General features: G+C 46.6%; 2 protein-coding genes across 3 annotated transcripts in view; one reads left to right on the top strand and one right to left on the bottom strand.

Moving 5' to 3' along the window:
- TNFAIP8L3 (TNF alpha induced protein 8 like 3) overlaps window positions 1-23,881 on the bottom strand; it is a 32,614-nt gene extending 8,733 nt beyond the window's left edge. Inside the window, exons 1-2 of one of the 2 annotated variants that reach the window (XM_031453067.2) lie at window positions 23,705-23,834; window positions 2,174-2,275 (exon numbers count right to left, since the gene is read on the bottom strand). In XM_031453067.2, the coding sequence (XP_031308927.1) occupies window positions 2,174-2,225 (52 nt within the window). In that variant the 5' untranslated portion in view covers window positions 2,226-2,275; window positions 23,705-23,834. Of the gene's footprint in view, window positions 1-2,173; window positions 2,276-23,704 lie in introns of both variants that reach the window. The other variant, XM_064485604.1, reaches the window with a different exon arrangement.
- Window positions 1-25,656, top strand: part of AP4E1 (adaptor related protein complex 4 subunit epsilon 1) — a 139,519-nt gene that overhangs the window by 90,832 nt on the left and 23,031 nt on the right. The gene's annotated exons all lie outside the window — the stretch shown is intronic.

Raw genomic sequence — 25,656 nt, 5'->3', positions numbered from 1 at the left:
CACGAGTGAATAGCAAGAAAATGGCAGAGCTGATGATTAGCCCCCTTGTTGTAAGAGCTTTTCTGCAGCCAAATTATAAGGTAAAAGTAATGATCTAATCATGTCTGACAAGAAATGGGCCGTAGACATTTCAAAAATTCTAATAAGATGATGTGCAATACAGATTTCACACACTTTTACTTGCCTTGGGATTGTCGCCAAGGCAGTCGGAAGCCATGTCAATTAGCAAGACAGACGCACTGTGATTTTGATCTTAGCTTGTCCTATGAGTGATAGAGGCAATAAGGAACAGCCTGGTGACTTTGCAGGAGAGGGATGAGTCAGGGGTGACGCTGAGTACTTCCTCTAGCTTGGGGGATGGGTGGGGTGGAGGACAGTAAGGTGCCACCAACTGAAATAGGTATCTGGGAACATGTGTGGGGGGAAGATGACTTCAGTCCTGAGCACGCTGAGCTCAACGGGCCCAGGGGGGTATCTGGGTGGAGATGGTCACGTGAGCCTATACAGTAGACACCTCCAACTCAACGTGTCCTACCCTGAGCTTCCCATTTCCCCATTCAAACCCTGTCCATATCCATCAAGCAAGAGACAGTGAAAAGACCCATCTTTGCCTAAATAATTAGCCAGTTAAAGGTCCTGAGGGATAAACAGGTTCTTCCTTTAAAATACAAATTCCTGTTTAGCTGGTTAAAGCATAGTCTCTACTCACTGTATCACTCCAAGTGATTCTCTCTCCCTCTTGAGGCCCACCACCAAACTGCCCCTCCTTCCCCACCAAGAGAATGAATTATTTTAAATGAGAGGAGGAAGTGAGAGGCGAGCTGAGTACAGTAGGATTGGGTTGGAGGGTGGAAGGAGCAAGGGCTGAATTGTCTGAGACAACCAAATGCAGAGGATGGGGTGTGGCATTGGCCAGTCTTCACTGCCTCTGCCACCCACTTCTTGTGGGCAGTCATACTGCCTCCAGCTCGGGCTTGTTTCCCCCGAAGTCCTGCTTTTGGCTCAGGCCTGGGAACAGGGACAGAGTTTTGTTTTGCCCTGGGTAGCTGCTCAACCCTAGAGATTCATTCATCCGACAGCGAGGAATGAGGATTTGGGTGTTTTGGGGGGACCAGTCATGATGAAATTTCCTAGCTATGTTGGACTTTTTAGGGTGCCAAGCAAGGGCATCAAAAGCAATGGTAGTCAAAACAGGGTGCCTCCTACAGGAAAGCAGATTCAGATTGTTGCAATAGCGCACAGTGAATAATTACACTTTAAAAGCAGCGTTTGATGATCTTCAAGATGAAGACCAGATCAAAAAAAATTACTAAGCTTGAAATAACTTATTGTTTCAGGTGAAGTAAAGAAACATCTGGGGGGGAGAGTGTAGCTCAATTGTAGAGTGTGTGCCTAGCATGCACAAGGCCCTGGGTTCAATTCCCAGTACCTCCATTAAAGATAAATAAGTAAATAAACCTAATTGCCTCTCCTCCCCAAAAATAAATAAAAATAAAATTTTTAAAAATTAAAAGAAACGTTGGCAGGGTCAGCTGCGAGACCTTCCAGCTCATTATCTCATCTTGTCTTAGACTCCTCCAATCCACTCATCCATTAGCACTGAGGAATTCATAACTCAACAATCATGTCAGAGATAATGTCAACTCCTGAGCACAGATTATATACTCAAGGTAGTGTATACCATGTATTTGATCCTCACAAAAGTTCCGTAAGAGAAAGACTGAGTCCTATTTTATAGATGAGGAAATTGAGGCACAGCAGATTTAAGGAATTCATTCAAAGCTACGAGTCTAGTAAGAGCAGCACTTGGGCCCAAATTCTAATCAACTCTAGACAAAGCCTGCAATCTTTGCCTTCCTGCATCTGTTTCAGAAAATTGTCTCTGGCTCCCCAATGACTGTGATTTCTCACTTACTTGAGACATTAAACTGGCCTCAATTAAAATCCCCAGCTAGCAACGAGATTTACATCTCATCATTTTTTAATACAAAAAAAAGCCAGTCTCATGATGGATAGAACAATACCACATATTCATCAAAACTTGAAGGTAGATGTAGCTTTCATTTTTTTAGAGGGAATTCTATATATTTCAACAGAGTTACATGTTGGTTTTGTTTTTCTTATTGATTTTACAGCCAGCTCTGAAAAGTGAATGAGTGATCATTTTACTTACCAGAGCGAACTGAAGCAGATACTTGTGAAGTCACTGGTGGGGGGTGAATCATCTCCAACTCAACAGGTTAATTTTGGAGTTCTGAGAGAGATTTTTGTCTCACTGCAGTAGAGGAGCAACTATCACTAAAAACAACATCTACTCACATGATTTCTTTAAACAAAGCTTATTCACCCCTTCCCCCACTCTCCCTTGCATCTAACAAACAACTCGGGTCTCTGAATGGTAGCTCATCCTCAGGCGTAATAATAACAGAGTAAGGGGAGGGGTATAGCTCAGTGGTACAGCATGTGGTTAGCATGCATGAGGTCCTGGGTTCAATTCCCAGTACCTCCATTAAACAAATAAATAATTACCCCCCCCAAAAACCGAACAAACAAAAAAGTAGTAATAGAGTCCACGTGTGTAGTGAATTATGCACAGTAACTCATTTTTTCTTTGCAACAACTCTATATGCAGGCACTAATATCACCACCATCACCATCATTAACAGCAGCAGCATTTTACATCCAAGGAAACCACGGCAAAGGGAGATAAAGTAGCCTGCTTCAAGCTGCCGTTTAGGGAGTGGCAGAGCTGGACTCAGACCCAGGCAGGACTCAGACCCAGGAGTCCGGGTGCTTCAACCTGCCATGCCAAACTGCCATTCACGACATGATAAACATCCATTAGTTTAAATGCTTTTTTGAATTACTGCCCACTTTCAGATGGAGATAGAGCAAGTTTTTTTTTCCTCAGAGGAGTTAATTTTTTTTAAAAAACCACGAAGCATTTCAAATATAGAGACAAAACAGAAGCTAATATAACAAACTACTTGTGTGGTCACTGTCCACATGGAACAAATCTAAATATGCTGTCCTCAGAGACAGAGTGGGGTGAAGCCCTCTTTGTTTTCAACTCCCGCTCTTTCCCTTCCATTTCCTCAGACCTAACTGCACTTCAGAAGTTGATGTGCCTTCGTCTCATCCTTGTTCTCACACATTTGCCTCAGGAGTGTGCTTGCATCAGCATTATATTGTTCAGACTGTTTTTAACTTCAGAAAAAGGTGTCATATTGCACTTCTGCATCTCTTCATTTAACATCGTCCTTACAAGATTTATTGAATTAGCAGCGTGGTTGCTTATATGAATATATTATATATCCGTGTTTCCTGTTGACAGACATTTACATTCTTCCCACTTTCTGCAAACAAGTCCGCAGACGTGTCTCGCACACACACAAGTGTCTCCCGGGTTCTATATGTAGAACACCACTGCCAGCTTGTACCACAGGCTGCCAATTACTTTGAGATTGCACTAATTTTCACTCCCAGCAGTGGTATATTAGTTCCTGTGGATCCACTTCCTCATCAACACTTCAGATAATCCAGTCTATAAATTTTTGCCAACTTGCTAAGTACAAAATGGTATCTTGTTTTATTTAATATGCATTTCCCTGAGTGCTATTGAGATTCAATATATTTTTGTGTATATTGAGCATTCAGGTTTTTCTCACTTGTGAATTACTTATTCATATACTCATTTTCCCCCCCAATTGGATTGTATGTCTTTTTCTTGTTAATTTGTAGGGGTTTTTATATATTCTAATCCTCTGCTGATCACATGAGCTGCAACAATCTTTTCCCAGTATGAGGCATTACCTTTTAACTTTATTTATGGTGTCTTTAGCTGTATAGAAATTAAAATTTTTACTGTAGTTAAATTTATCAATCTTTTCCTTTATGGTTAGTGGTTTTTTGTATTTTGTGTTAAAAAAAAATCCTTCCTTGCCATGAGGTGATAAGTGAATCTCATATATTTGCCAAAAGTTTTAAGGTTTTGCTTTTCACATTTAGGTCTTTAACCCATCAGAATTTATTTGTGGATATTGTATGAAATACATTTTTCTCCCCATAATTAAATTTATTTACTAGTTCACCCTTATGCTACTGATCTGTTAGGCCACCTTTATCTGATCAAGTTTCCATACTGCATGTGTCTGAGTTTTTTTTACCCTGTTCTATTGATCAGTTTGTCTACTTCAGTACCAACACCACAGTCTTAATTACTATAACTCATAAGTCTTGATTAGCCATAGGGACATTCCCCCTTTTTTATCCTTCTTAGAAATTGTCTTGACTATTCTTGCCTTTACTCTTCTGAATGAATGTTAAGATCATTTGCCTAAATGCCACAAACACCCTCTATTAGTCTAGGGTAAACTGGTATCTTTATGATAGTGAGTTCCCATCCTTTAATATGATATATCTCTCCATTTAGTGAGATATTCCTCTGTGTCCTTCAGTTATGTCCTTCAGTTCAGTTAAAATATCAGGTTATTTATTTATTTATTTATGGAGGTACTGGGGATTGAGCCCCGGACTTTGTGCATGCTATGCAGGCACTCTACCACTGAGCTATAACCTCCCCCTCAATAATGTTTTATCGTCATCTCCGTAAAGCTCCTGCATATCTTTCATTAGATTTACTTTGAGTTACCGTATGGTTTTGGTTGCTGCTGTAAGTGTTATTTTTTTTTCTATTATCGTTTCTAGATGGTTATTAATGATGTATAGGAACCCCACTGATTCCTGTATGATTTAGCTCCAATTAAGAAATTTTCCTGAGTTCTGTTATTAGTTCTAATTATTTTATTTAGCATCTCTTGGATTTTTTTTTATGTGGACAACTGCCTTGCCTGCACAAAATGATTGTTTCCTTCTGCGTCCCATTTCTTCTTCTTGCCTTATTGCACTGGTGGGAAACTCCAGTACAGTATTTGAAATAGTAACGGATGCTATCCCTGTCTCGTCCCTGACTTTAATAGGGTTGCTTCTAAAATCCCCCTACCACATATAATGTCTGTTGTGGATTTTTGATGGATACCACTTACCAAGTTAAGGAATCTTTCTTCTGTTCCTATTTTGCTAAGGCTTTGTTTGCTTTAAGGTAAAAATGTGTGTCTAATTTTATCAAACACTTTCTTTGTACCTATTGAGATGATCATATGGTTTACCTCTCTTAATATGTGAATTTAACCAAATATTAAAAGATTTTTTGATTTAAGGCTTCATTGCATTCCCAGGATAAGTCCTGCTTAGTCATGATGCATATGTATTTAATATACTGAGGAATTCTGCTAGTAAACATCATATCCAACATTTTGCAACTATGCTCAAAGGTGAGATTGGTCTATAACTTTTTCCTGGGATAGTCCTTGTCTGATTTTGATGTGACAGTAAACTAGTCTCATAAAATGAATCGGGTTGCTTTCTCTTTTTCTATCCTCTGAGACTGTATGTGTCAGACAAGGATTAACAGTTTTTTGAAGGTTTAGTAAAACACACCCATAAAGCCACTTGTGACCAGTGTGTATTTTGAGAGTGGGGATGAGTGGAGAATCAATGTCTTTAATGTTTATTCAGGTGCAGAAGAGCAGTCATCCCCTAAAACAACACATACCTAACAATTTTTAATTTAACAACTTATTTTAAGCACTTTAGATTTTTCTTTCTTTCCCTAGAGCATCCACAAAGTAGGTAGTCGCTCTGAATGGCAGATCACTGTCAGGAATAAAGAGACAAACACTATCCACTGGTATAATTTTCAATACTATTCTCCTTGTTTTATTTCAAAAGGGGACACTGAGGAGCTATTTCTCAACATATTTGCTTTCTTTGATAATTCTATTATAAAAACTGATACATGAGCACTGAGAATAGTCAGAAAGTACAGATAAGTTGAAGTCAGAAAATGAGTCCCCCAGAATCCCACTCTGCGTCCTGGTTAGAATGTATATATTCTTCCAGACATTCTCCCAGGCATATGCACTTTAATATTCACAAACATGGGACCAATGAACAGTCTTTTCTTTTTTTTTTTTTGAACAGTATTTTCTAATCTGCATTTTCACTCAACACTCTGAGGATATCTTTCCATGTCAGTAAATGGATTACATCATCATTTTTTGATGACAGAATGTGCTACCATTTCCTCTCCCAGTCCTCTCTTGATAGACTTCAATCTGTTCCCAGTTTTTGCTATGAAGAGTCTGTGGAAAGTAACAAATTGCCCAGCACCAGGCTACATGTAGGGGGAAAGCATGTCCAAAGGTGTTTCTTGGCACACGGCAGTATTCCCTCTTACTGCTCCTTTCTGAGCCAGGAGGTGGCAGGTGACAACGAGGGGGAGCCCCACAAACAGACCCCTTAACTCCATCTACCCCCACCCCAACCATCCCATCAGAGGCCTGCCTGCTTGTCTGCATCAGTCAGAGGTCATGCTGAAATCAGAAGCCAAAGGACGGCTCACCCCTTCACAAGGATGGCTGTGCCCTAGCCCAACTGGCTGAAGATAGTCAGGCAGATGAGAGCCAGACAGTACCAGCAATGCAGATGGCTGTCCCTAAGGGTGGAGCCCTGGGCCTCTCATGCCCACAGGTGAATCCAACAGACCCTTGCCCAGGTGGAAGAGGCACGGTGACAGCTTGTCTGTCCCAGCTGACGGCCCCCTCCCACTGTGAGCCCCTGGCCAACCCTCACATCCTTCTTCCCAGGGAAGATGGCCCTCGCACCCGACTCCAGCACAGTCCTTTCCCCATGCTGTGCTGAGTTCTTACAGGACCGGTGCTCCCGGGACTCGTGAACCCTCACAACTAGGGTGGTGTCCCCATGTGGGAGTAGTCCAGTAAATGTCTTGTTAAATGAATGACTGAATGAATGGGCTAGCTTGTCCCTGCTCATTCTCGGAGGCCTGCATTCTGTCTGTTTGGGATGCATACTGGAATGAGGTGCTCTTTCAACAAGTGCATGCAGCCTGAACCAAATGTACTAAAAAAAAAGTACTGAATTCAGCATGAGGTCCATCTCCTGCCTGCTTGGCCCAGTCAGGCTCTGACTGTGCCCCACAGGTAGCAGCAACACCTGGGGGGGTCAGATGCACCACCCCACCATGCTCAGTGTTCAGTTCCAGCAGGAACCCTCTCTCCATGGCAGCAGCACCCGTCCCTCCTGCCACCCCCAGAGCCTCCCCATTCACGTCCCTTCATGCTCACAAGCTATTTTAATACTCAGGAGCTACTGGGGATCAGAATAGCACAGGCCACGTCTGTCTCTCTGGGTGATCCTCTCTGCTGGCAGCTCCCAAACCGTTCACTGTGGCAGGCGCTCAAAAAACCCAGGCCCAGGCCACCAGACTGCTAACAAGGACACCAGTAGGAGGCCGCATTCAGAGCTGTGGGAGGATGCCAGCTTGGTAATATGTGAAATTAGTAAATCGACCGATGCAATAAAAATGTCTTTGGAATTCTCCAATTTTTGGATAGATATAAAGGCTACAACGTTAAAAAAGCAGGCAATAAAGTGGAACAAACTCCAGTCTGTCTTGGAAAAAAATAAACCAAATATGGCCTGAGACAGTGGGTATTTAAGCCTAAAGAACTGAGGCTCTGGGAAGGTGCTGTAATTAGATTAATACACTGATGTGTTAACCTTCAGTTTAGTGAACTTAAAAGAAAAGATAAACGGTTAGCTGTACTAGAGAGGTCGGAACACATGAGGGAGAAGAAACCAGAAGGTATTTCTGGATTGTAGACGATTTGGCAGACAGCACTATGCCTTGCTCAATGTTCTACTTAATTTTTTTTTAGTGAATTATGAATTTTGTACAATGACATTTTTGGATTTCAGTCAATCTGAGAGTGAAACAGTAGGAAAGGGGCATTTCCTCTGTGATACATCATTTATAATACCCCTTACATGTATTCTGTAGTAGCTGGTTTTTTGTCCATGGATTTGAGGTCTGAGATGGGAGTCAAGACACATTCTGGATATCCACTGGTGGTATCTGGCCCAGTGGAATGGTGGTGTTGAGGGGTGTAGTTTGCAGATGGGAGGTGGGATGGCAGATAGCTTGCCGGCCGGCAAGGCCCACTGAGCTTGGGCTTGTAGTTCTGCTGGGACCCCTAACTCCGATGGAACCACTGTGAGTGGGGGAGTGGCTGTGGAGACTTGCCTTTCTGGAATTTACTCATAAATGTGTCTTTCTTGGAGGCTTCCTTTCTAAATTAAACATTCTCCATTCTTGTCTCAAAGGCAGTATAAGCCTCCAAATAAAGTTATTTACACTTCATGGTAATATAAGACAGTATCACCGAAAAGTTTCATGGTTTCAAATCAAGTCCCTGGGTGCAGTCACTCTAAGATGCTGATGATGGCTGTCTGGGAGGGGTCAGGATGTCAGGACTGTGGCAATGGAGTTACTCCCCAAATACAGGGAAAACCCCAATACAGGGGAAACCACTGAGCCAACCCCTGGTCCTGTCTCTAGACACTGAGCCTGCAGCGGGCGCAGAGGAGAGAGCCCAGTCTCCCCCAAGGGCACTCACTGTGTGCCATGGGCCCAAGTCTCCACCTTCCTGGTTTCTCCGTCTATTATATGAGGGAGCTGGGCTAATGATTCTGCTAATTTCTTTTATATTCTCAATTTAATAATAACATCTTCAGAACTAGAAACTGGAGTTCTTAAATCCTTAAAAAAAAAGAGCACCGGGAATACACGAGATGTGAGCTGATGCTGGTGAGAGGGACTCAGCTTTCCAGCTCTAACCCTCCATCCACCAGGCTCTCTCCCAGCTCTGCAGCTGTCAGTGCTTTAGCAGTGGAATACCTCCTGCTTTCCCTCCTTCGGAAAACCTGGGGCATGGACCTTGGAGCTTCCAGCTTTCCTTTTCTGTGGCGTCCCTTCCCCTTCCCCTCCTCCCCCTCCCCCGATTTCCTGGGGCCCTCGACTCCTGTCAGACGTCAGCCTGTGCTGGCCACAGAGCAGCGGTCAGCAGGCTCTCCCCAAGGCCTCTCCCTGTGCTGACCTCAGCTCCCACAGACCAAGCCGCAGACAGCTAGCCCCAGCCGGCTGCCCTGTGCTGACGCAGCTGCAAACGGGAGTCCTATCCAAAAGCTAGGACCAGTTCTTCCCATCAGGCCTTGCATCCCTGTCGTCCCACCTCTCTGCCTCCAAGAGAAAGTGGCTCATCCTTTCCCCAAGTCTCACCAGGTTTTGCTTGGTGCATCTTCTCCCCAGATCTAAGCACCCCTGCTGCCCTCCCTCCGCAGAGCCCTCCCTCTATCCAGAACAGACTCTCTACACGGAGTCTGTTCAAGGATGTCCCCCCTGGTGTCACCTGTTTGTTCACCACAAGTTTCAGGAAAGGGAGGGCCTGGATTGCCGTGTCTACTGGCACACAGGAACTCAATAATAGATTTAAACCTCAAAACCCAACAGTGACTGGTCAGCCCAGGAAGTGAGGTCATGGGGGAGAGGATGGGGACTGAGGAGAGGAGAGCTCGGGGGCCCAGGAAGAGGCTTGAGGAGGGATGGCTGCAGGAGGGCAGAGGAGCTGTGGTCCTGTCTCTGCTTGCTTTCACCCCAAACTCAGTGGCAATAGCTCTCACCAAGTCACCAAGTGACCTTCTGATTGTTACTGAGGAGTGTTTGGAAACATGGGAGGGTGTTTTTGTGGTCACAGCATGGGAGTAGAGGGTTCTACAGGCATTAGTGGGTGCGGCCAGATATGCCAACTATCCTGTGATTTCTGGGACAGGGGATGCCAGTGGCATCCCTGAGACACGCCTCATCCTCAGCTTACCTGACCTCTAGGAGCATGGGAGCCTCTCTCCATCTCTGCTTTCCTGATCCCCTCCTCTTGGTCCTTCCCAGCCTCTTCCAGGGCTGCTTTCCCTCTGTCCAAGCCCGAAGTCTGGGTGTTCTCCTGAGCTTACTCAGGGCCCCCTTCTCTCTTGCCACACACTCTCCCTGTGTGTGAGATGTCACCCCTTGCCCAGGTGCTGATCCCTTCTTGATATGCCCCCCAGCCCAGGAGCCTCTCCTGAGGCCCACCCCCACATATGACTGCTGGCCAGACCTCTCACCTCCACGTGTTCAAAACTTCCCTCATTTCCTACCTCCCCTCTCCTCTTGTACTGTGTGGCCCTGCTACTGCCCTGTGTCCAGACAAGAACCTGGGGGCCATCCTTGCCTTCTTTTTCTCCTTCACCTCTTTACCTAATGGGGCATCAGACTGTCAATTCAGCTTCCTTAATATCTTCCAACGTATCCACCTCTCTCTGTCTCATTGACACCATCTTAGTACCGACTCCCACCATTTCTCATCGGCAGTATTGTCTGTTTCCTCATTCATCTCTCTACCCTAGCTTTCATTCTATTTCCTGCCCTGGGCTCAGAGCTGGCTTTGATGATGCTGCTCTGCCAGTAAGAACACTGACTGGGTTTCCATAACCTTGACAATGAAGTCCAGTTTTTTAAGGAATCTCCCACACTGTTTTCACAAAGTTCTTAGCAGAGTATAAAATTCTCCTCAATAGGTTCAAACATATCAACTAATCTACCACTTCAGTTGTCTTTCTTGGAGATTTTTCTGGGAGCGCTCTGTGCCCTGGCTCAAATCCAGGTGCATTTCCTTCTAAGCTTGCTCCAGGCTGTCATCCCAGGTCTCCCTTCCTCCTTCATCCCTTCTCTTCTGTGCCCATCTCCTGCTTCTTGGATCTCACAGCTTCCTCTATTTTAACATACTCCCCATTTCAGGGAACATCTAATCTAGCACAGTGTCAGCAAACGACCTTAAAGATCCAGAGAATAAAGAGCCAAAGTAGCAAAGGGTACCTATATAACTATTCACAACGTAACCATCAAAAATGCTTTTAGCTTGTGGGACATACAAAAACAAGTGGCTGCCAGACTTGGCCTGGGGGCCTCCTAATCTAGCAGCTCCAAAAGCAGGGAACACGGTGAGGCAATTTTTTTTGAAATCTCTTACAATAACTTTAGTCCACTCCCACACTTTGACTGATGGTGTGACTGGGTTCAGAACTCTACATCAGAAATCACCCACCTTGAGAATTCAAACACATCGCACCACTGTTGTTGAGCCCTCGGTGTTGCTATTTAGAAAACTAGTTCATTGTTAAGGGTCTGGTTTTTCTCTCTGGAAACTTTCACTTCATGACTTGTCTCCAGGCATAGCCACAAGTCTCGGAGTTTCCACTGCCTTCATCTCTCTAGCACCCAGGAGGGCTTGAGGTGGGTGGGTGGGGGGCCCCAAGGCAGAGGAAACTGAGAGAGCACCAGGTGGGAGGGGCTGCAGGGAAGGGGAGCATCGAGGATGAGGCCGAGATCTGGGACCAGGGAGACAGGGTGGAGGGGAGGTCAGAAGCAGGACTTGCTTCTCGGGTAGAGGTGAGAGGTCAGTGGTCCCCTGCTGGAAGCTGGCTATTCTCAAAGTTTTGGACTCATTTTAAAAGGGGTTACTCTCCAGGTGGGAGACCAAGAAGACTAGGCCAGCTGTCCCTGCAGACCCGCTGTAGGTCAAGTGACTCTGGAGAGAACAGGCCTGGCCTTCAGCCCCTCGCCCCTCTGGCTTTCCTGCCACATGACCTGACTCCCTGACCACCTGACCAGCTGCTCTTAGTCCTTGCCCAGCCTCCATCTGGTCTGTATGACAGTCTCAGGCCCTTATGACCACCTACTGTCATCCCTCTTCAGACTTGGCTCAGACCTCAGCCACTGTCACTGGGGTATAACAATTTGGCAGAGCTCTTTTTATGTGAAGAGGTTTATTTATTTATTTTTTTTAACAAAAATGAAACAAAGAAAACCAGACTCCTTCACTCAACCCATGAGCCTCAGCCCATCACTGACTTACCTCCTGGGGGGAAGAGAAAGCCAGGGTGACAGCTCTTGGGACTTGATGCCTGGGTGTGTACTAACACCTACTGGTCTTGGGATGTACCGTTCATCATTCTTGGCATAAACACCTGCTTTCTCTAAGAATTCACTTCTATCTCAGTCATTCTGCCTCTCATATTCTCTGATCTCTCCTTTAAAAATCATAGCAGTTATATTCACTCAGTTGCCATTATTAAGGCGGTACGGCTGCTTAATAAGGAAACTGATACTGCTTTCCACTTGAAAATTAAGAAAGTTGGAGTGTTTTTCTTTTTTTCAGTGGGAGGAGGAGCTTTTCTGGAAAGTTGAAAACTTGTAGTTAATATAATACATATATTTTTATACCTGAAAAGGGATAAAATAATCAGTTTTCATAATGTAGATCAAGAAAGACAAAATCGTGGCAGATGGGGAGTACCAGTCATTAAGAGTGGTTGGGACTAATTTAAAACTGGATTAAAAACTCTGATAAATGTGAGTCTGAAGGGTGAGCACTTCTATTTCCTGCCAGCATCCGGACTGGCAGGAATAAAATAAGGTAGAGCTAGGGTGGTAGTAAAGAATACTGGGGCCATGATACCTCTTTTTCAGCTCCAAGATGCACAAGAAATCTCCAATACATTTCTGTCTGATTCCTTTAGAAACAGATACATATAATACTTAATGTCATACAACTTTTCAATAACGATTTTTTGGGAAAGGCAGACCCATTATAGGGGTGGCAGACCAGTACCTCCTAAAAGCTAACAAGCCTGTTTATAACATAATTTTAAATGCCCCCTTCTTTTTCAAAATTGTAAAAGTAATAAAGACACAAAAATGTGTAGGTGAACAAGTGCAAAGTGAAAGTCAGTCATGTTTGGGATGGGGGTCAAGGAGGGAGTGAGGGTCAGGGATGCCAGCTGCGCACGCTGCTGGTCAGCGAGCAACAGCAAGGCCACAGTCCAGAGCCCCAGCAGCTGAGTCAGCCAGCTCACCCCGCAGCTCCGTTTGGCCCACGAGGCTCTGGTGCCCTTGGCCTGTCTGTAGGCTTCAAATAGATCAGCTCATTACCTGCCCCGACTGTTTACACTTCCTCTTCCTGGCATGAGAGCCCATGAGGCCCAGGCTGGGTGGGCTCAGAGGGGAGGGTGTGATGGGGTGGACACGAGAGGGAGGGCAAAGCCAAAGGCAGGGCAATGGGTGAGCAGGAAGAGGACTGAGGAGAGAAGCATGGAACATGCTCCTCCGACTCCCCATTGAGTCAGCAGGAGCCCATGTCTGGTCCGGTGGGGAAGAGGATCGCGGGGAACAGAGGGAAGAACGAGCTTGAGGGAAGAACGAGCTTCAGGGAAGAAAGTGGAGGAACCTGGGACAAAACTGCAAGAAAGTAGAAGGATGAGCAGAGGACAGGGCCACTGGATCTCATTTGGTGGTGGTTTTTAAAATAACAGCCCGGGAAAGTGATACATACTCATTGAGGAAAAATTTGGAAGGAAAGTACAAGGAAGTAAATTATTACCTATAAACTCATCATATAGAGTGATTAATTCTGTTCCAGCATTTTAACAAAAGTTTATGCGTGTGAATGTGAAGAAGGGAGTTTCCTCACCTTCTTTATATTAAAAAAGGGTGTACGTGTATATAGGGTGTGTGTCTGTATGTATTTATAATAAATAAATATACATGTATATAGCAAAATTGGGACCATAGATTATCAAGTTTTCTTCATACATTATAATGTAAACACCTATATCATTATGTTTTTCAAATTAATTTTTCTTAACAGCTGAGTAAATATTCCTTTGTGTGGAAATGTCATTACGTATTTAATCATTCAATAACTATTCAATTGAACATTTAATTAAATATTTGTTTCGGATGGATATTTATTTTTGTTTCTGCCCCCCTTTTGGTGGGGGCATCGTTAAATAGTGAAAATTACCACTTACTTTGTAATGTGGGGTAATCTAATCTCTGTGAATCTGTTTCTTTATCTGTAAGCTGTGACTAACGCCTGCTTTATCCATGTCCTGGTTTTGCTATGCGATCGTGTGTGTAGGATATTTCATTGTTCTTATGACTTCACAGTTGTTTAACTTTCAGTACTTGGTGGCTGTTGAGGCCACCAGAAGAGCTGAGAGAAAGTGATGGAAAGGTAACAGGTGTGGCTGTGCTGAGTTGGGGTGTCTCCTGGACAGTGAGGAGATGAGGTCCTTTGAAAGGCAGGATTCTTGCTTCGGAGAGGGGACTGGGTTAGACCACAGCTTTGGGAATCTTCAGCTTCATGCTGTAAAAATAGGTGGTCTTTTCCAGAGGAAGGTGTATTGTCAGAAAAGAAAAGGCCAAGAGCTCAGCCTTAGGAGACACAGGTAGGAAAAAGATATTAATGAGGGATGCATGGGAGAAATTGAGGAGGGATGCGGGAAAGCCAGGATTATGTACAGTCAGAGAAGTTAAGAGGAAAAAAACAATCAGGAAAATTCAGGTTTAATTCCCGTCAGGTACTGCTCTGGGCTCTCTCAAAGTTGACTCTGTATTAACTTTGCTCTGCTTGCTTCGTTTGACTGAGATTGAATCACTGGATTAAATCCTAAGAGTAAGAGAGGCTAACACAGATAAACAAGTTTCCCCTTTTCCTTACAAAAATGAAAAATCTATCTAAACAAACACTAAAAACATAATTGGAGAACTAGACGCGAACAAATCTATTCCTGAAGCTGGAATTTATTAACTCAAATTAGCCTTTGCAGTTGTCACTGTGCATCTGTAAAACCTACCAAATTCCTCTGGGTATTAAAAAACGTACAGACCTTCTGAGGGCTCCATGTAGGGCCAGGCACAAGGGAAGGGCTCAGGGTGGGCCTGTGGTGTCTACCTGTGGGCAGCTGTGCCAGGAGGGAGAAAGCTCAGGAGAGGAAAAGGGGGGATGGGGCGGGAAGAACACCGTGGAAGGCGTAGGAAGGAACAGAGCAGGCGTCCCTTCGATATCCCAACACCCAGAATAACTCTGATCCTCTTTAAAAATTACATATGTTTGGGGGGAATGATAGAGGAGCCAGAGAATCTGGCCTTCGATTCTAGTTCTGACGCTGCCTGGCAGTGTAGCCAATGTTTTTAGTGTCCCCAAGAAAACATTTCAGAAGGGGGACTCTTTTTCTCTATAAGGCCCCCTCCCTCCCCAATTAAGTTCTCTTGCATCTTTTCTGGATTGTTTTTGCACTACACTCGTTCCTTTGGAAAAGCACATCTACTCTTAGGGCTCAATCTAACTTTCTTCTTTGTATTGTTTTCACATATACTTCCATGAACTTGCATTCCTTTGGTTGGAAAATAATGTTACGAGAAAGCGATAAGTAAGAGACAGAAACTCAAACCCAGGTCTTCTAACTCAGAATCTCAAGTCCTCGTCACCGGGCTACAGTCTTGTCTTTGAGTTTTCTCTCATCTTCGAATCCTACTGGTCACCATGACCTGGGGACTCTATATCTGAAATGATTCTAAATGCTGGTGTGGAAAAAAATAGCTTAGGACCCAGGTTAGTGTACTCTGTTAGATGTGTCTTTGGCACATCTCTTAAGTCTGCTTTTCAACCTTTCTCTCCTCTCAGTGTTTGCCACGTTCATCACTCACCAGGTTCCCAGGACCCTGGACATGCACGTGGCTGTAGGGTCCTTCCAGAACCTTCTCTCCCTGGCAGCTGCTTTGTGCTGCTCTCCTCATCTTCCCTCCTGAACCACCACCGCTCACCAGCCCCTGTTCTGGAGCCCATGATTGCCCACTGGGCTGATGCCGGCAATGCCTGCAGCTTAAAACAGGGCCTTCTGGAGATGTGATGTCCTAATCGAACAGAAGTTGCCTAATGAAGGAACCCAGTGGTCACAGGGCCCTGTGGGAGGGATTGTGAAGTTATGTGGCATCTGCAATCTAACAACATAGTTTACCTGGTACAAGAACACCATATTTGGAGTTAGACCGACTTCATATCCACTGACAAGCTGCACATCCTTGAGCAAGTTACTTAATCTCTCTGTGCCTCAGTTTCCTGGTCTATAAAATGGGGCTATTTATAGTACCTAGCTCAGAAGGCCTGTATAAGGCTTAAATACTATAACCAGTTAACCCACTCTCAAATACATTGTATGTGCTTAATATAAAATAAATACGTGAATATTCAAAACATCACTATTATTTTACCTTCAGTACTAGCCCTTTGGGGCTGGACTCCGGTTGGCAAAGACCATCCTCACAGTTTCTCATCTTCTTTGATATTTGCCACAACTTCTTAAACCTACTTTTTCTACCCTGTAACCCAAACCCCAGTCTTCTCTCCCTGACTTTCTTAATGTTATTCCAAGGAAGCTAAGGAACCAGACTCAAACATGGTAGGAAAATGCAGCTGCAGAGGCCTTGCCTGCAGATGGCCCCCACCATTTCCCTCCCATATTCTTCACTGAAAATCTGTTTACCTTCCCAGCATAACCTCCAGGCCCCAAATCAGGAATGTGGGATGTATGTGCTCACCAGAACACCCCTTTACAGAATTTCCTCCCGCACATGAAACTGGATGCCTCTGCTATAAAAATATCAGCTGGGAGTCTCCATAAAGCGACCAAAATGCCTCCTTTCAGGGCTAGAATGGTTTCTCAGAAAGCATATTTTACTTTTGAGAAGACAATCTAGAAGTTGTGGCTGCTTCTGTGGTTTTTCAACTGTTTAAACCAGTATTTGGACACCACCAAAGTGTCTCCTTTTTTTTTTCCTGGAGAACTGAATTACAAAATACTGGTTTCTATTAGGGTGTGTCTAGCACTTTCTGTGCCGCCAAGCCTTCCACTTCTATAGTCTGCACACTAGATTTTCCATGAACAGGCTCAAATTTATTCCCAAGCAATGATGTTTTAGGAAACCCAATATGAACATGAAGATTGTTCTAAAGCAATTTCAGAATTTGTGCCATGAAGTTAGTTGCCTAAAAAGAACCTCTCTGATCTATAAAAACATATACACTTGGGGGGCATGTCTTAATATATGTAAGGGGGAAAGGGTATTTATTCTCCTTGTATTTTTTTTAGATTGGGTTGTCACAGGAAACTTACTATTTTTTTTTAATTCTTCTTCCCTCTCCTTTATTTCTACACTTGTACAAAATACAGGCCAAACACCCACCTACACAGGCATTTTACAGAAAGAGTTGGAAGCCAAGTGACTGAAAAACAAAACAAAATTTGTGTATATAGTGTCTTTACAGAGATTTACATGTGAATTCAAATGGGAGCCAGTGGTAACTCTGGAGGAAAATGAACCAGTTAGTGATAAGCGCTAATGGAAAGTGTGACTATAATTTGGTTTTGCTGACAAATAAAAAAGCAGGTGCCATATTTTTCAGGAGAAAAATAACATAGGAAACAGAGCTTTATATTTACATACTCATACGCATTCTCTCTTCATCTCCAGAAACTTACATGATTTTTGGCCACAGCCACGACAACACCCAATTTTACGTGTTGAGTATGTCTTCTCCTTTTAGTCGTCTGAGTCAGGGGGCCCCACTGGGCCCAGCTAGGCTTCTCATAGGCTCCAGTCCTTGCCACCGTCTCTGTTTCCCTGGCTCTTTCTCTCCTCCCTCTAAATCCTTCATGCCTTCAAGGCTCTCTTCAAGGCCCACCTCCTCCATGAAGCCCTCCCACCAGAACCCCAAACCACGATGTCCCCTGCTCCAAATCCTACACTGTTTATTGCTGATAACACCCAGTCCGGCAGATTGCTTTAGGTGGGTGTTTTCTCTCCCTAACATGGCTGCAAGCCTCTGGAGGGCAGGGGCACATCTAATTCCATTCCTGTTTGCTACCATAGCACCCTGCACGCACTGAACACAAAACAGATGATCAGCCAGTATCTATTGGGCTGCATGGACTGAACAGTTGCGTGTAGAGCTATGAGGTCTAGAATGGCTCATTTCATCTGGCAATCTAAATTGCCCGAATGAGGTCTAGATAAAGTTTATAGCTCAACAACTATCCCCTGAACTCTGCCAGTAGACAGGGCTGCCATCCCTCACAAAACATCCCTGACGATCTTTGGAGGCCACCCGTGGTGGATGCTGTGATGTGCTGTCCAAGTTCCCCTTCAGGAATGAAGGACCAAGCACTTGCAAGCTGCCCCTTAGCTGAAGGGAGCAGCTGCGCCCAAGATCCAGGGATGGCCTGCATCTAATGACTGATTGTTATGTCAAGGGATATAAAGGCCTGGCCCCTCATCCCAACTCAATTCTGAAGGGCTTTCCAGCTCCAGAGCTCGAGACTGTTGTTGGTCTCAGCTTCTTGCTCTGCCCAGTTCAGTGTCCCTCCCCTCCCCTTCTCTTCTCTTCCCCAGGTATTTATCCCAAGAGTATCCCCAAATAAACCCCCTGCATGTTAACCTCCATCTCAGAGTCTCGTTTCTGGGGAACCAACCTACAACATCATCTGTACATCCATCCAGCAAGCCAGCCAGCCAGCCATCAACCTACCACTGTGTTTAGGGGACACGGATGGTATTGGCGAGAGGTGACACAGGTGAAAAAAGACCCTGTCCTTGCCCTAGGGACCTAAGGCCAATACAAGAGACGAGACACGTGCAGAATAACCGTAAAGCACACAATGCACAGTCGCTGGCGTCAAGAGAGAACATAAGTACAGAAACATGGCCAGGGTATAATCCCAGGACGGGGGGTCAGAGTCTTCCTGCATCGCCTTAAGCTGTGGCCATCAGCACATGCATCCTATCTCCCCATCCGATCCCAAGCCCTGAAGACAGAATGGACTGGGTCCTCATCTCTCCTTGCACTCCCCATACTTCCCAACATAGCGTCCCAGACAGTGCAAGAAATCCTAAAACACCAAAGCAAAACAAAAAACTGAAGGAAAGCTTTGGCAGTTCTACTTTATAGGACAGGTTTCTGGCTGCCTGTCTGGTCTTTTAGTGCAGAGTTCTCAGGAGGCTTCTGAAGGTGCCCATTCATTTATTATGTCCATAAAATCTTGGGAACATGAAAGCACAAGACAAGGTCCTGACCCTCACAGTAGTTATAGCCCACTGTGTGGAAGAGGCAGAGGCCCCTGAAAATGTCCAGAAACAAGAAAAAGACCTGGAACTATGACGAATAACCAAGTAGTACGTCATCCCCAGGTAGTCCCTGCCCTCCATAGGCCAGTCCGTCAATTGTCAATCTGTCAGTCAACAAAGGTACTGAGCGGCCTCCACAATTAACCTAATAATTAGAATCAACAAACTAGAACCTCATGATCCCCTGGAACCGATGCCCCAGCATGATTTATTGTGTACGGGGGGGAAGCGCCTTTAAGCAAAAGCAAGCAATCACTGCTAAGTGTCTGACGGAAAGAGAGGAGCACTGGGCGGTGGGGAAGCCCGACTCCTGCCTTCCCCTGCCCGCAGCCCAACTCACAAGCCAGCCTCCTTCCACTCACCCTCCCCTTTCACTGCTTGTGTCCAATCTGTCACCAATGTCCGTTGTTTGTATCTCTGAAATGATATTTGCATCCTTCCTCTTCTGCCTCACAGAGTGCTACCACCCCTTCTGATTCTGTGGCCAGACCCTGGCAGCCGAGGCTCCAAGCCTAGGCCATGCCCGCACATCGTGTCTGTCAGATGGGGCTTCTGGAAACCCAGCTCTCGGCCGGTCACGTCACTGCTGTACTGTCAGTTCAGTGGGGGCTCCTTCAGCACCATTAGGACCGAGTTACTAAGACTTCCTAGTAAGTGGCCCTCTCTACACTCATGTAACTTTATTTCCCTCGTACGCCCTAGCCCTCCTCTGCAGAGGCCTCCCTGTTTATCTGTGGCGTCAAGTGGTTTCTGATTTCCGGAACACCTCTTGGCCACCTATTGAATCCTACTCACTCCGTGCCACTCTGTTCACATGGACCAAGCTTAGGACCTAGGGGATGGGAAGGACAGGAAGGGCAAAGTCAGGGGCCTGCTCTTTTCTCACTTCTTTTATTATCTTGAAGTTTCCCCGCCACATCTTGACTCCATTGTGTGGAAGTGCTTTTCTGCAGCAGCTACCCAGCCCGAGGATGTCCCATCAGCTTGACTGCCCTGGACTATCTAGCTGAGGGTGGAAGGGGCTTGTCTACCTTCTGCTGGGTAGACCATCTCGGTCTTACAAGCCAGCAAGGGAAAAAGCTGACGCTGCTAATGTTTACTCGCTTGTTTCTTCTTAGAAAAGACTCTCAATCACCGCCGAGTTAATACACCCAGCTCTGGGGTTTCCGAGGGATGGATGGTGGGTTTGTCAAAGGAGAGACTGCCAAGTTGGGTCTCTGGAAAGAATCCAGTGCTCCATAAACCCTGTCTCTTTCCTAATCATAGAAAGAACCATAAAATGACAGAAAAGCAGAGGAGAGCTAGGGGCAGCAGGATGACACAGAAGCACCATCCTGAACTTCCTGAAAAACAGAAAATGCTGACAAAGACGAATCTCATCCACCTCCCCTCCCTTCACCTCCTATGCAGGCTGTTGCTCGATGAGAGAGGTGGGAAGCAGCTACTGGGGAGATCTTTGGCAAAGTCTCTTAAAAGGGCTACGGTGAAGAGTAGGTGGTGCTCAGAGATTTCCTCGCTCCTCTGCTAATTTTTCACCAGGAAGGCTAGGAGATGAGCAAAAATGGAGAAGAATGGTGAGTACCTCCTGTGCCTTGTTACCTTGAAGGGAAAAGGTGCACCAGTGTGTGTGGAGGGACTACCTGCTCTTCTATTAGAAGTAGCACAAAGTGGCCAGTCTCCAGGTTAGCAGGGGGACTGGCTAAGGGGTTCTCTAGTTTGTGCAGCTTTCCCTAGAGCTGGAAAAAAAGGATAGTGAAAGCAGGAGTATTGAATGTCCCCATCTTTATGTCTTGAGCTAGAAGATGATAAGGATGAGAAGAAATAACCTAAAAATAACCTCCCCCAAATGAACAAGCAAACAAACACATCTGCAAACACACACTCACATGCCAGAGAGAATGAGAGTGAAAAGGAGAAAATTCAAAACAAATCTCTTTAGGCAATTACATTAATGTGATAATAATGACAACAACACTAACTGTTTTACACGTGACTAGTGATTCACATTTTACAAAGCACCGGGGGTACATTATTTACTAATATTCTTACAACAAGTAATCCAATCAGGTGATAATAAAAATAGCGGCTACCATTTATTGAATGATTACCAGGAAGAACACCTTTCATGCTTTATTTTATCTAATCCTCACACTCCCTTGTGGTACCATTTTACAGAGGGGGACACTGAGGTTTAGAGAGGTTAAGTAACTTGCCCATCATGTAGAGACTGAGACCCAGGTCTTTCTGATTCAACAGTCCAGGTTCTGGATCTTAATAAGGTCTGTCTTATGGCAGGGATTTTCCACAGGTTCAGGAAGGGGAGGGCGTGGAGGAGATGAAGCAGCTCTTCATCTCAGCTCCCCATGAGGTAGGTACACACACATACATACACACATACACACACACACACGCACACACACACACGAATATTCCAAGAGTTCCTGCTTCCTGCTGTCCTTCTCAGTTACAAACCCATCCAGCATGCACAGATACAGGTCCACAGATGAATCTCATGTTCCTTACAGGGACAACAGTCAAGCCCTATGGATAATTTAACCTGTATCTGAGGCTGCAACAAGAGTTTTCATTTGATAGGATGCAGCCACAGCAAGGTGATGAATTAGCATCTAGTTTTGAAGCTCTATTACGAAGAATACTTTAACACTGAAAATAATGAGTGAGTCTGAATGCCATTTAGCAGAATGGCTGGCGACATTCAAATAAATATTCAGTTTGTGAGATTCAAGCACAGAGAAGAAGAAATGGCTGTAGAAAACAGAAAGGCACAAACAAATGGTGACAGCTCACAGAGCTGGCTGCCCGATTCTTCATTGGACCCACCCATCTGACCTCAGTGGTCACGTTTGTGGTTAGTTGTGCAAGGTCTTCTGCCACAAACTGACATGAACACACACTGGAATACTCCTTGCTGGGCAGGCTGTGGGACCCTTAAGAACTCTTTCTCTTCCCTTTCATCCAAGTATCAACTTTTCAGAGTGTTTCCTCCCTCCTCCATTCTTCTCCTCCCCTCCTCTTCATCTAAGCCTCCTTATCCTCCTCCCCCTCTCCATCAACCCGCGTAAGAGATCTGAGGATGGGTGCAGGGAGAGCATGTTAGTTCCCGGGATTTTGAGAGAGTAAGTGTCAATGTACTGCTCCCCCTGCCTCCTTTTGAGCTCTGGAGATATACTTAGATATACACAAAATACCCACTGGAACTTTTAAATGATGTGAAGAGATCCACAAGCCACCTGTAAAACAAAATCTTGGCGCTTTATAGTCACAGAAACATAGAACTTTGCAAAGGGCTCATGTTTATTGATTATGACCATACATACCTACACAAAGCAGGTGGCCCTTGCACACACACAGAAATCCTTACGCACAGGCATCCTGGCGTTGCCACCTTTCTTTACCACCATCCTTATCCCTTCCCACTTGGCTGAAGGTATTGAACATAGCCAGCCGCCCTGTGAAAGGCTGAGGGGTATGATGCAGTAGAAAGGGAGTCACTCTGCCCTTGGCTACTACTCCCTGGCTGTGATTCGTGGTTAAGCCATTGAGCCTTTCTGAACCTCTATAAAATGGAGATAATAACCACCTGGCTAGGTGCTGTGAGGATGAAGGGTTCTTGGCACAGCTTCTGGCTCTGTCCTGCCTGATTCCTGAGCCTACCTTTCCAACATCCACTCCTGGGCTGATGGTGCCTCCTGTCATTTGGTCCCCATCCTCAGGACACTGATCTGACACTGGGTAGAGTGGAGACTACTCGGGGACTTTGAGTCTGTTCCAGGAGGGTCCCTGCTCTCAGGTCACAGGTCTGTTGGCCAGTGCTAGCTTGCAGGGCCACGCGGCCGCAGGGAACCACGCGCACGGGGGAGGGCGACTGAGTCTCGGGCCCGTGTAGGTGGGCGGCGGGCGGAGCCGGCCGGTGGAGGTGGGCAGAGCCCAGCGGTAAGTCGACCCAAGGCTGTGGGTGGCTTCCTCCTGTTGCTCAGTATCAGGGAGAGGCGGGGGAGGACGTTCGTTTTAATCTAAGTAAGCATCCACCCATCTCTTCGATAAGTATCGATTGTCAAAAGCTGGCTGGGCCTCTTAAAGGCCAAGCCCGTCCCCCGCGTGCCCCCGCGTCTGTGTTCCCAGACCCTCGGCGGGGACCTGCTCCGCGCGTGCGGCGCAGCCATGGGCCAACGCTTCTGCACTGGCTCGTCTAGTAGCCTCGGGAACCGCAGCCACAAGCTGTGGTTTGACTCTGCCCGCCCACTCGCGGGGCCTTTCCTTCCCAGAGTCTCCTGTCACGCCCTCGGAGCGGATCACCTGTTCCGCAGCGTCCCTGGAGCCCGGGGTTCGAGCACCCGGCCGGCGCTTGGAAAGTTATTTCAAAAGGCAGATGTGTTGCAACATTCTCTGGAACAAACTACAGGACGCGGATTTCCCGAACCCTGCCCCCCCCCCCAGCCCAGCGACCGGAGCTCACCGCCGGAGCCCGGCAGCGCGGAGAGCCACCCGCAAATGCACCTACTCTCCCTCCTGCGCCCAAGTGCATAGGGAGAAAGCCCTAAAGCAACTCACGGCACGGAGCCATCCCAGTCCCGGCCTGGAAGGGATGGGGCTGCTGGGGATCGGCCTCCCGCCTGGCAGCTCCGGTAAATACTCGCGATTTCCCGCTCTGGCCTCCCCTCCTCTCCGCCCCAGCCCTCCCGGCTGGGCTGCCGTGGCCCCTAGTACCTGCGGCTGTCCCGGGTTCGCCCTCGCTCTGCTCGCCGGAATCCGAATCCATGCTGTGGGCTGCCGGCCGGGCGTCCACAGCTGCCCGCCAGTCCGCGGGGCGCTCGGGGCTGGCGTGCTGGCTCTGGCTGCCGCGTCGCACTCGGTCCGGGCAGGGCGCCGCGGCCGGGGCCAGGGGTCCGCTCCGCAGAAGCGAGCGCCGCCTGCGCTCCGCTCTTGGCTCCCCGCGCCCGCTGGCCGGTGCCTGCGCGCGAGGCGAGCGCGGGGCGGAGGGTGGGGCGCGCCGGGAGAGCGCGGGGAGGAGGGCGGGGAGGCGCGAGCGGGGAGGAGCGGGAACGTCCGGCGCCCTGTGGGCTCCAACACAGGGGTTAAATACCCCCGGGCGGCGCCGCTCGTCCACCCGCGCCCCGCGTCGGACGCCCGGAACCCTGGACTTGGGGAGAACGGCGAGGTCGTGCGAGTCGGAGAGGCCGAGCCCCTACCCTTGGGGGTGGCTAAATTTGCAGGCTTCTTAGGTGAAAAAGCTCCTCTACACAAGTAGGAAAGGAGAGGTTCTGAGTGGGAGTCTTCGGGCTGCCGAGGCTCGAGTCCGACTCCACAGTTTGGAGACCTTGGGCAAGTGACTCAACTTCTCTGTGTCTGTTTCCTCACTTGGAGAATGGAGAAAATGAGAGTTCCATTTTGTCCGGGATGCTGTGAGAGGAGTAAATAAAATAATGCGTGTGCGGGGCCAAGAGCAGGGCCTGGCACCTAGCAAGCGAGGAAGTAAACAGCGCACGGCAGGTAGTGCTAACCGCGGTGCTGCTGCTCCCGGCCTGGCCGTGGGCGCGGCCGGCTGGGCGAGCCGCCCTGGAGCCGGTTCCCGGGACTGGGAGCTCTGCTCGCGTCCAAGGCGGGACCGCCCTACTTGCCAGTCAGGGAGCCAGGCCACTTAGAGGCCTGACTCGAGGTGCGAGAACAGATTTTAAAACTTTCTTTGTCTTTAACACAGTGCTAAACTTCCTCAATATCCCCCTCCTTCCACTTTCTAAAAGAAAAAAAAGAGGGAAGCTTTTGTGAATTTACTTAGTAATTGAGAGACTAAACGAGGGTGAAAACACACGGAACTGTAAGGCCTGAGGGATCCTTTGTTGTTTAATTCTTGATTATCCACGCAGTCTTATTTTCTCCCTGAATAATCAGCTCCAGCATTCACATAACCTCAGGCCGACTTCTCTACACATAAAATGTGAGGAGAGACCACAAACTCACTTTACTGACTTGAGCAAAATGAAATCAGGAAGAGAAAAGTCTACTAAAAAGCGCCATTTATTGTTTCCTGTCTGCACTCGTTTAATCTCTACAACGACCCATTGAAGAATTTAAGTCCAACCATTTGAAAAAAAAAATTTTTTTTTTGGTCTAAAACGGTTGAAAGTTGGCAGTTTCATAGAATTTAACCTAAATTGTTATCTGCATTTCGAAATGTGGAAACTGAGTCTCAGAGTAGAAACTTTCCTGTGGTCTCAGGTCCAGTAAATAGGTGAACTGGGACCTGAAATCAGGGCTCTCTGAGTCAGAACCTACTCCTGACCACTAAGGTTACATGTGAGTTTGGCCTCTTGGCTACCTGGAGGCTACCTCCTTTGGTGAAGGTATGGGCTTCACAGAGTGCAAATGCAGCTCTCCTTTGTGTTCTCAGAAAATGTTTTCTGGATGGCCAAACTGATAGACTTTGGCTGGTAAAAGCTGGATGGATTTCGATGGAGGGGGTCAAAAGAATCCCACACTAGGAATGTGATCTTAGGCAAATGGCTTAACCTCCCTCAGTTTCTTCAGGTGCGGGCATCTCCTTGGGGTGGTTGTAAGGGAGTGAATAAAACAGTGAGTGTGGAAGCTACCACCCAATGCCTGGCACCCAGCTGATGTTTGATAAATGGAAAGAACACTAGTGAGATCTAATGGATCCTGTT

The sequence above is a fragment of the Camelus dromedarius genome, chromosome 5 (genome assembly GCF_036321535.1).
Source record: "Camelus dromedarius isolate mCamDro1 chromosome 5, mCamDro1.pat, whole genome shotgun sequence".
NCBI classification, from domain to species: domain Eukaryota; kingdom Metazoa; phylum Chordata; class Mammalia; order Artiodactyla; family Camelidae; genus Camelus; species Camelus dromedarius.
Note: the sequence above shows the minus strand (reverse complement) of the source record. Positions and strands in the feature narration are given on the sequence as shown.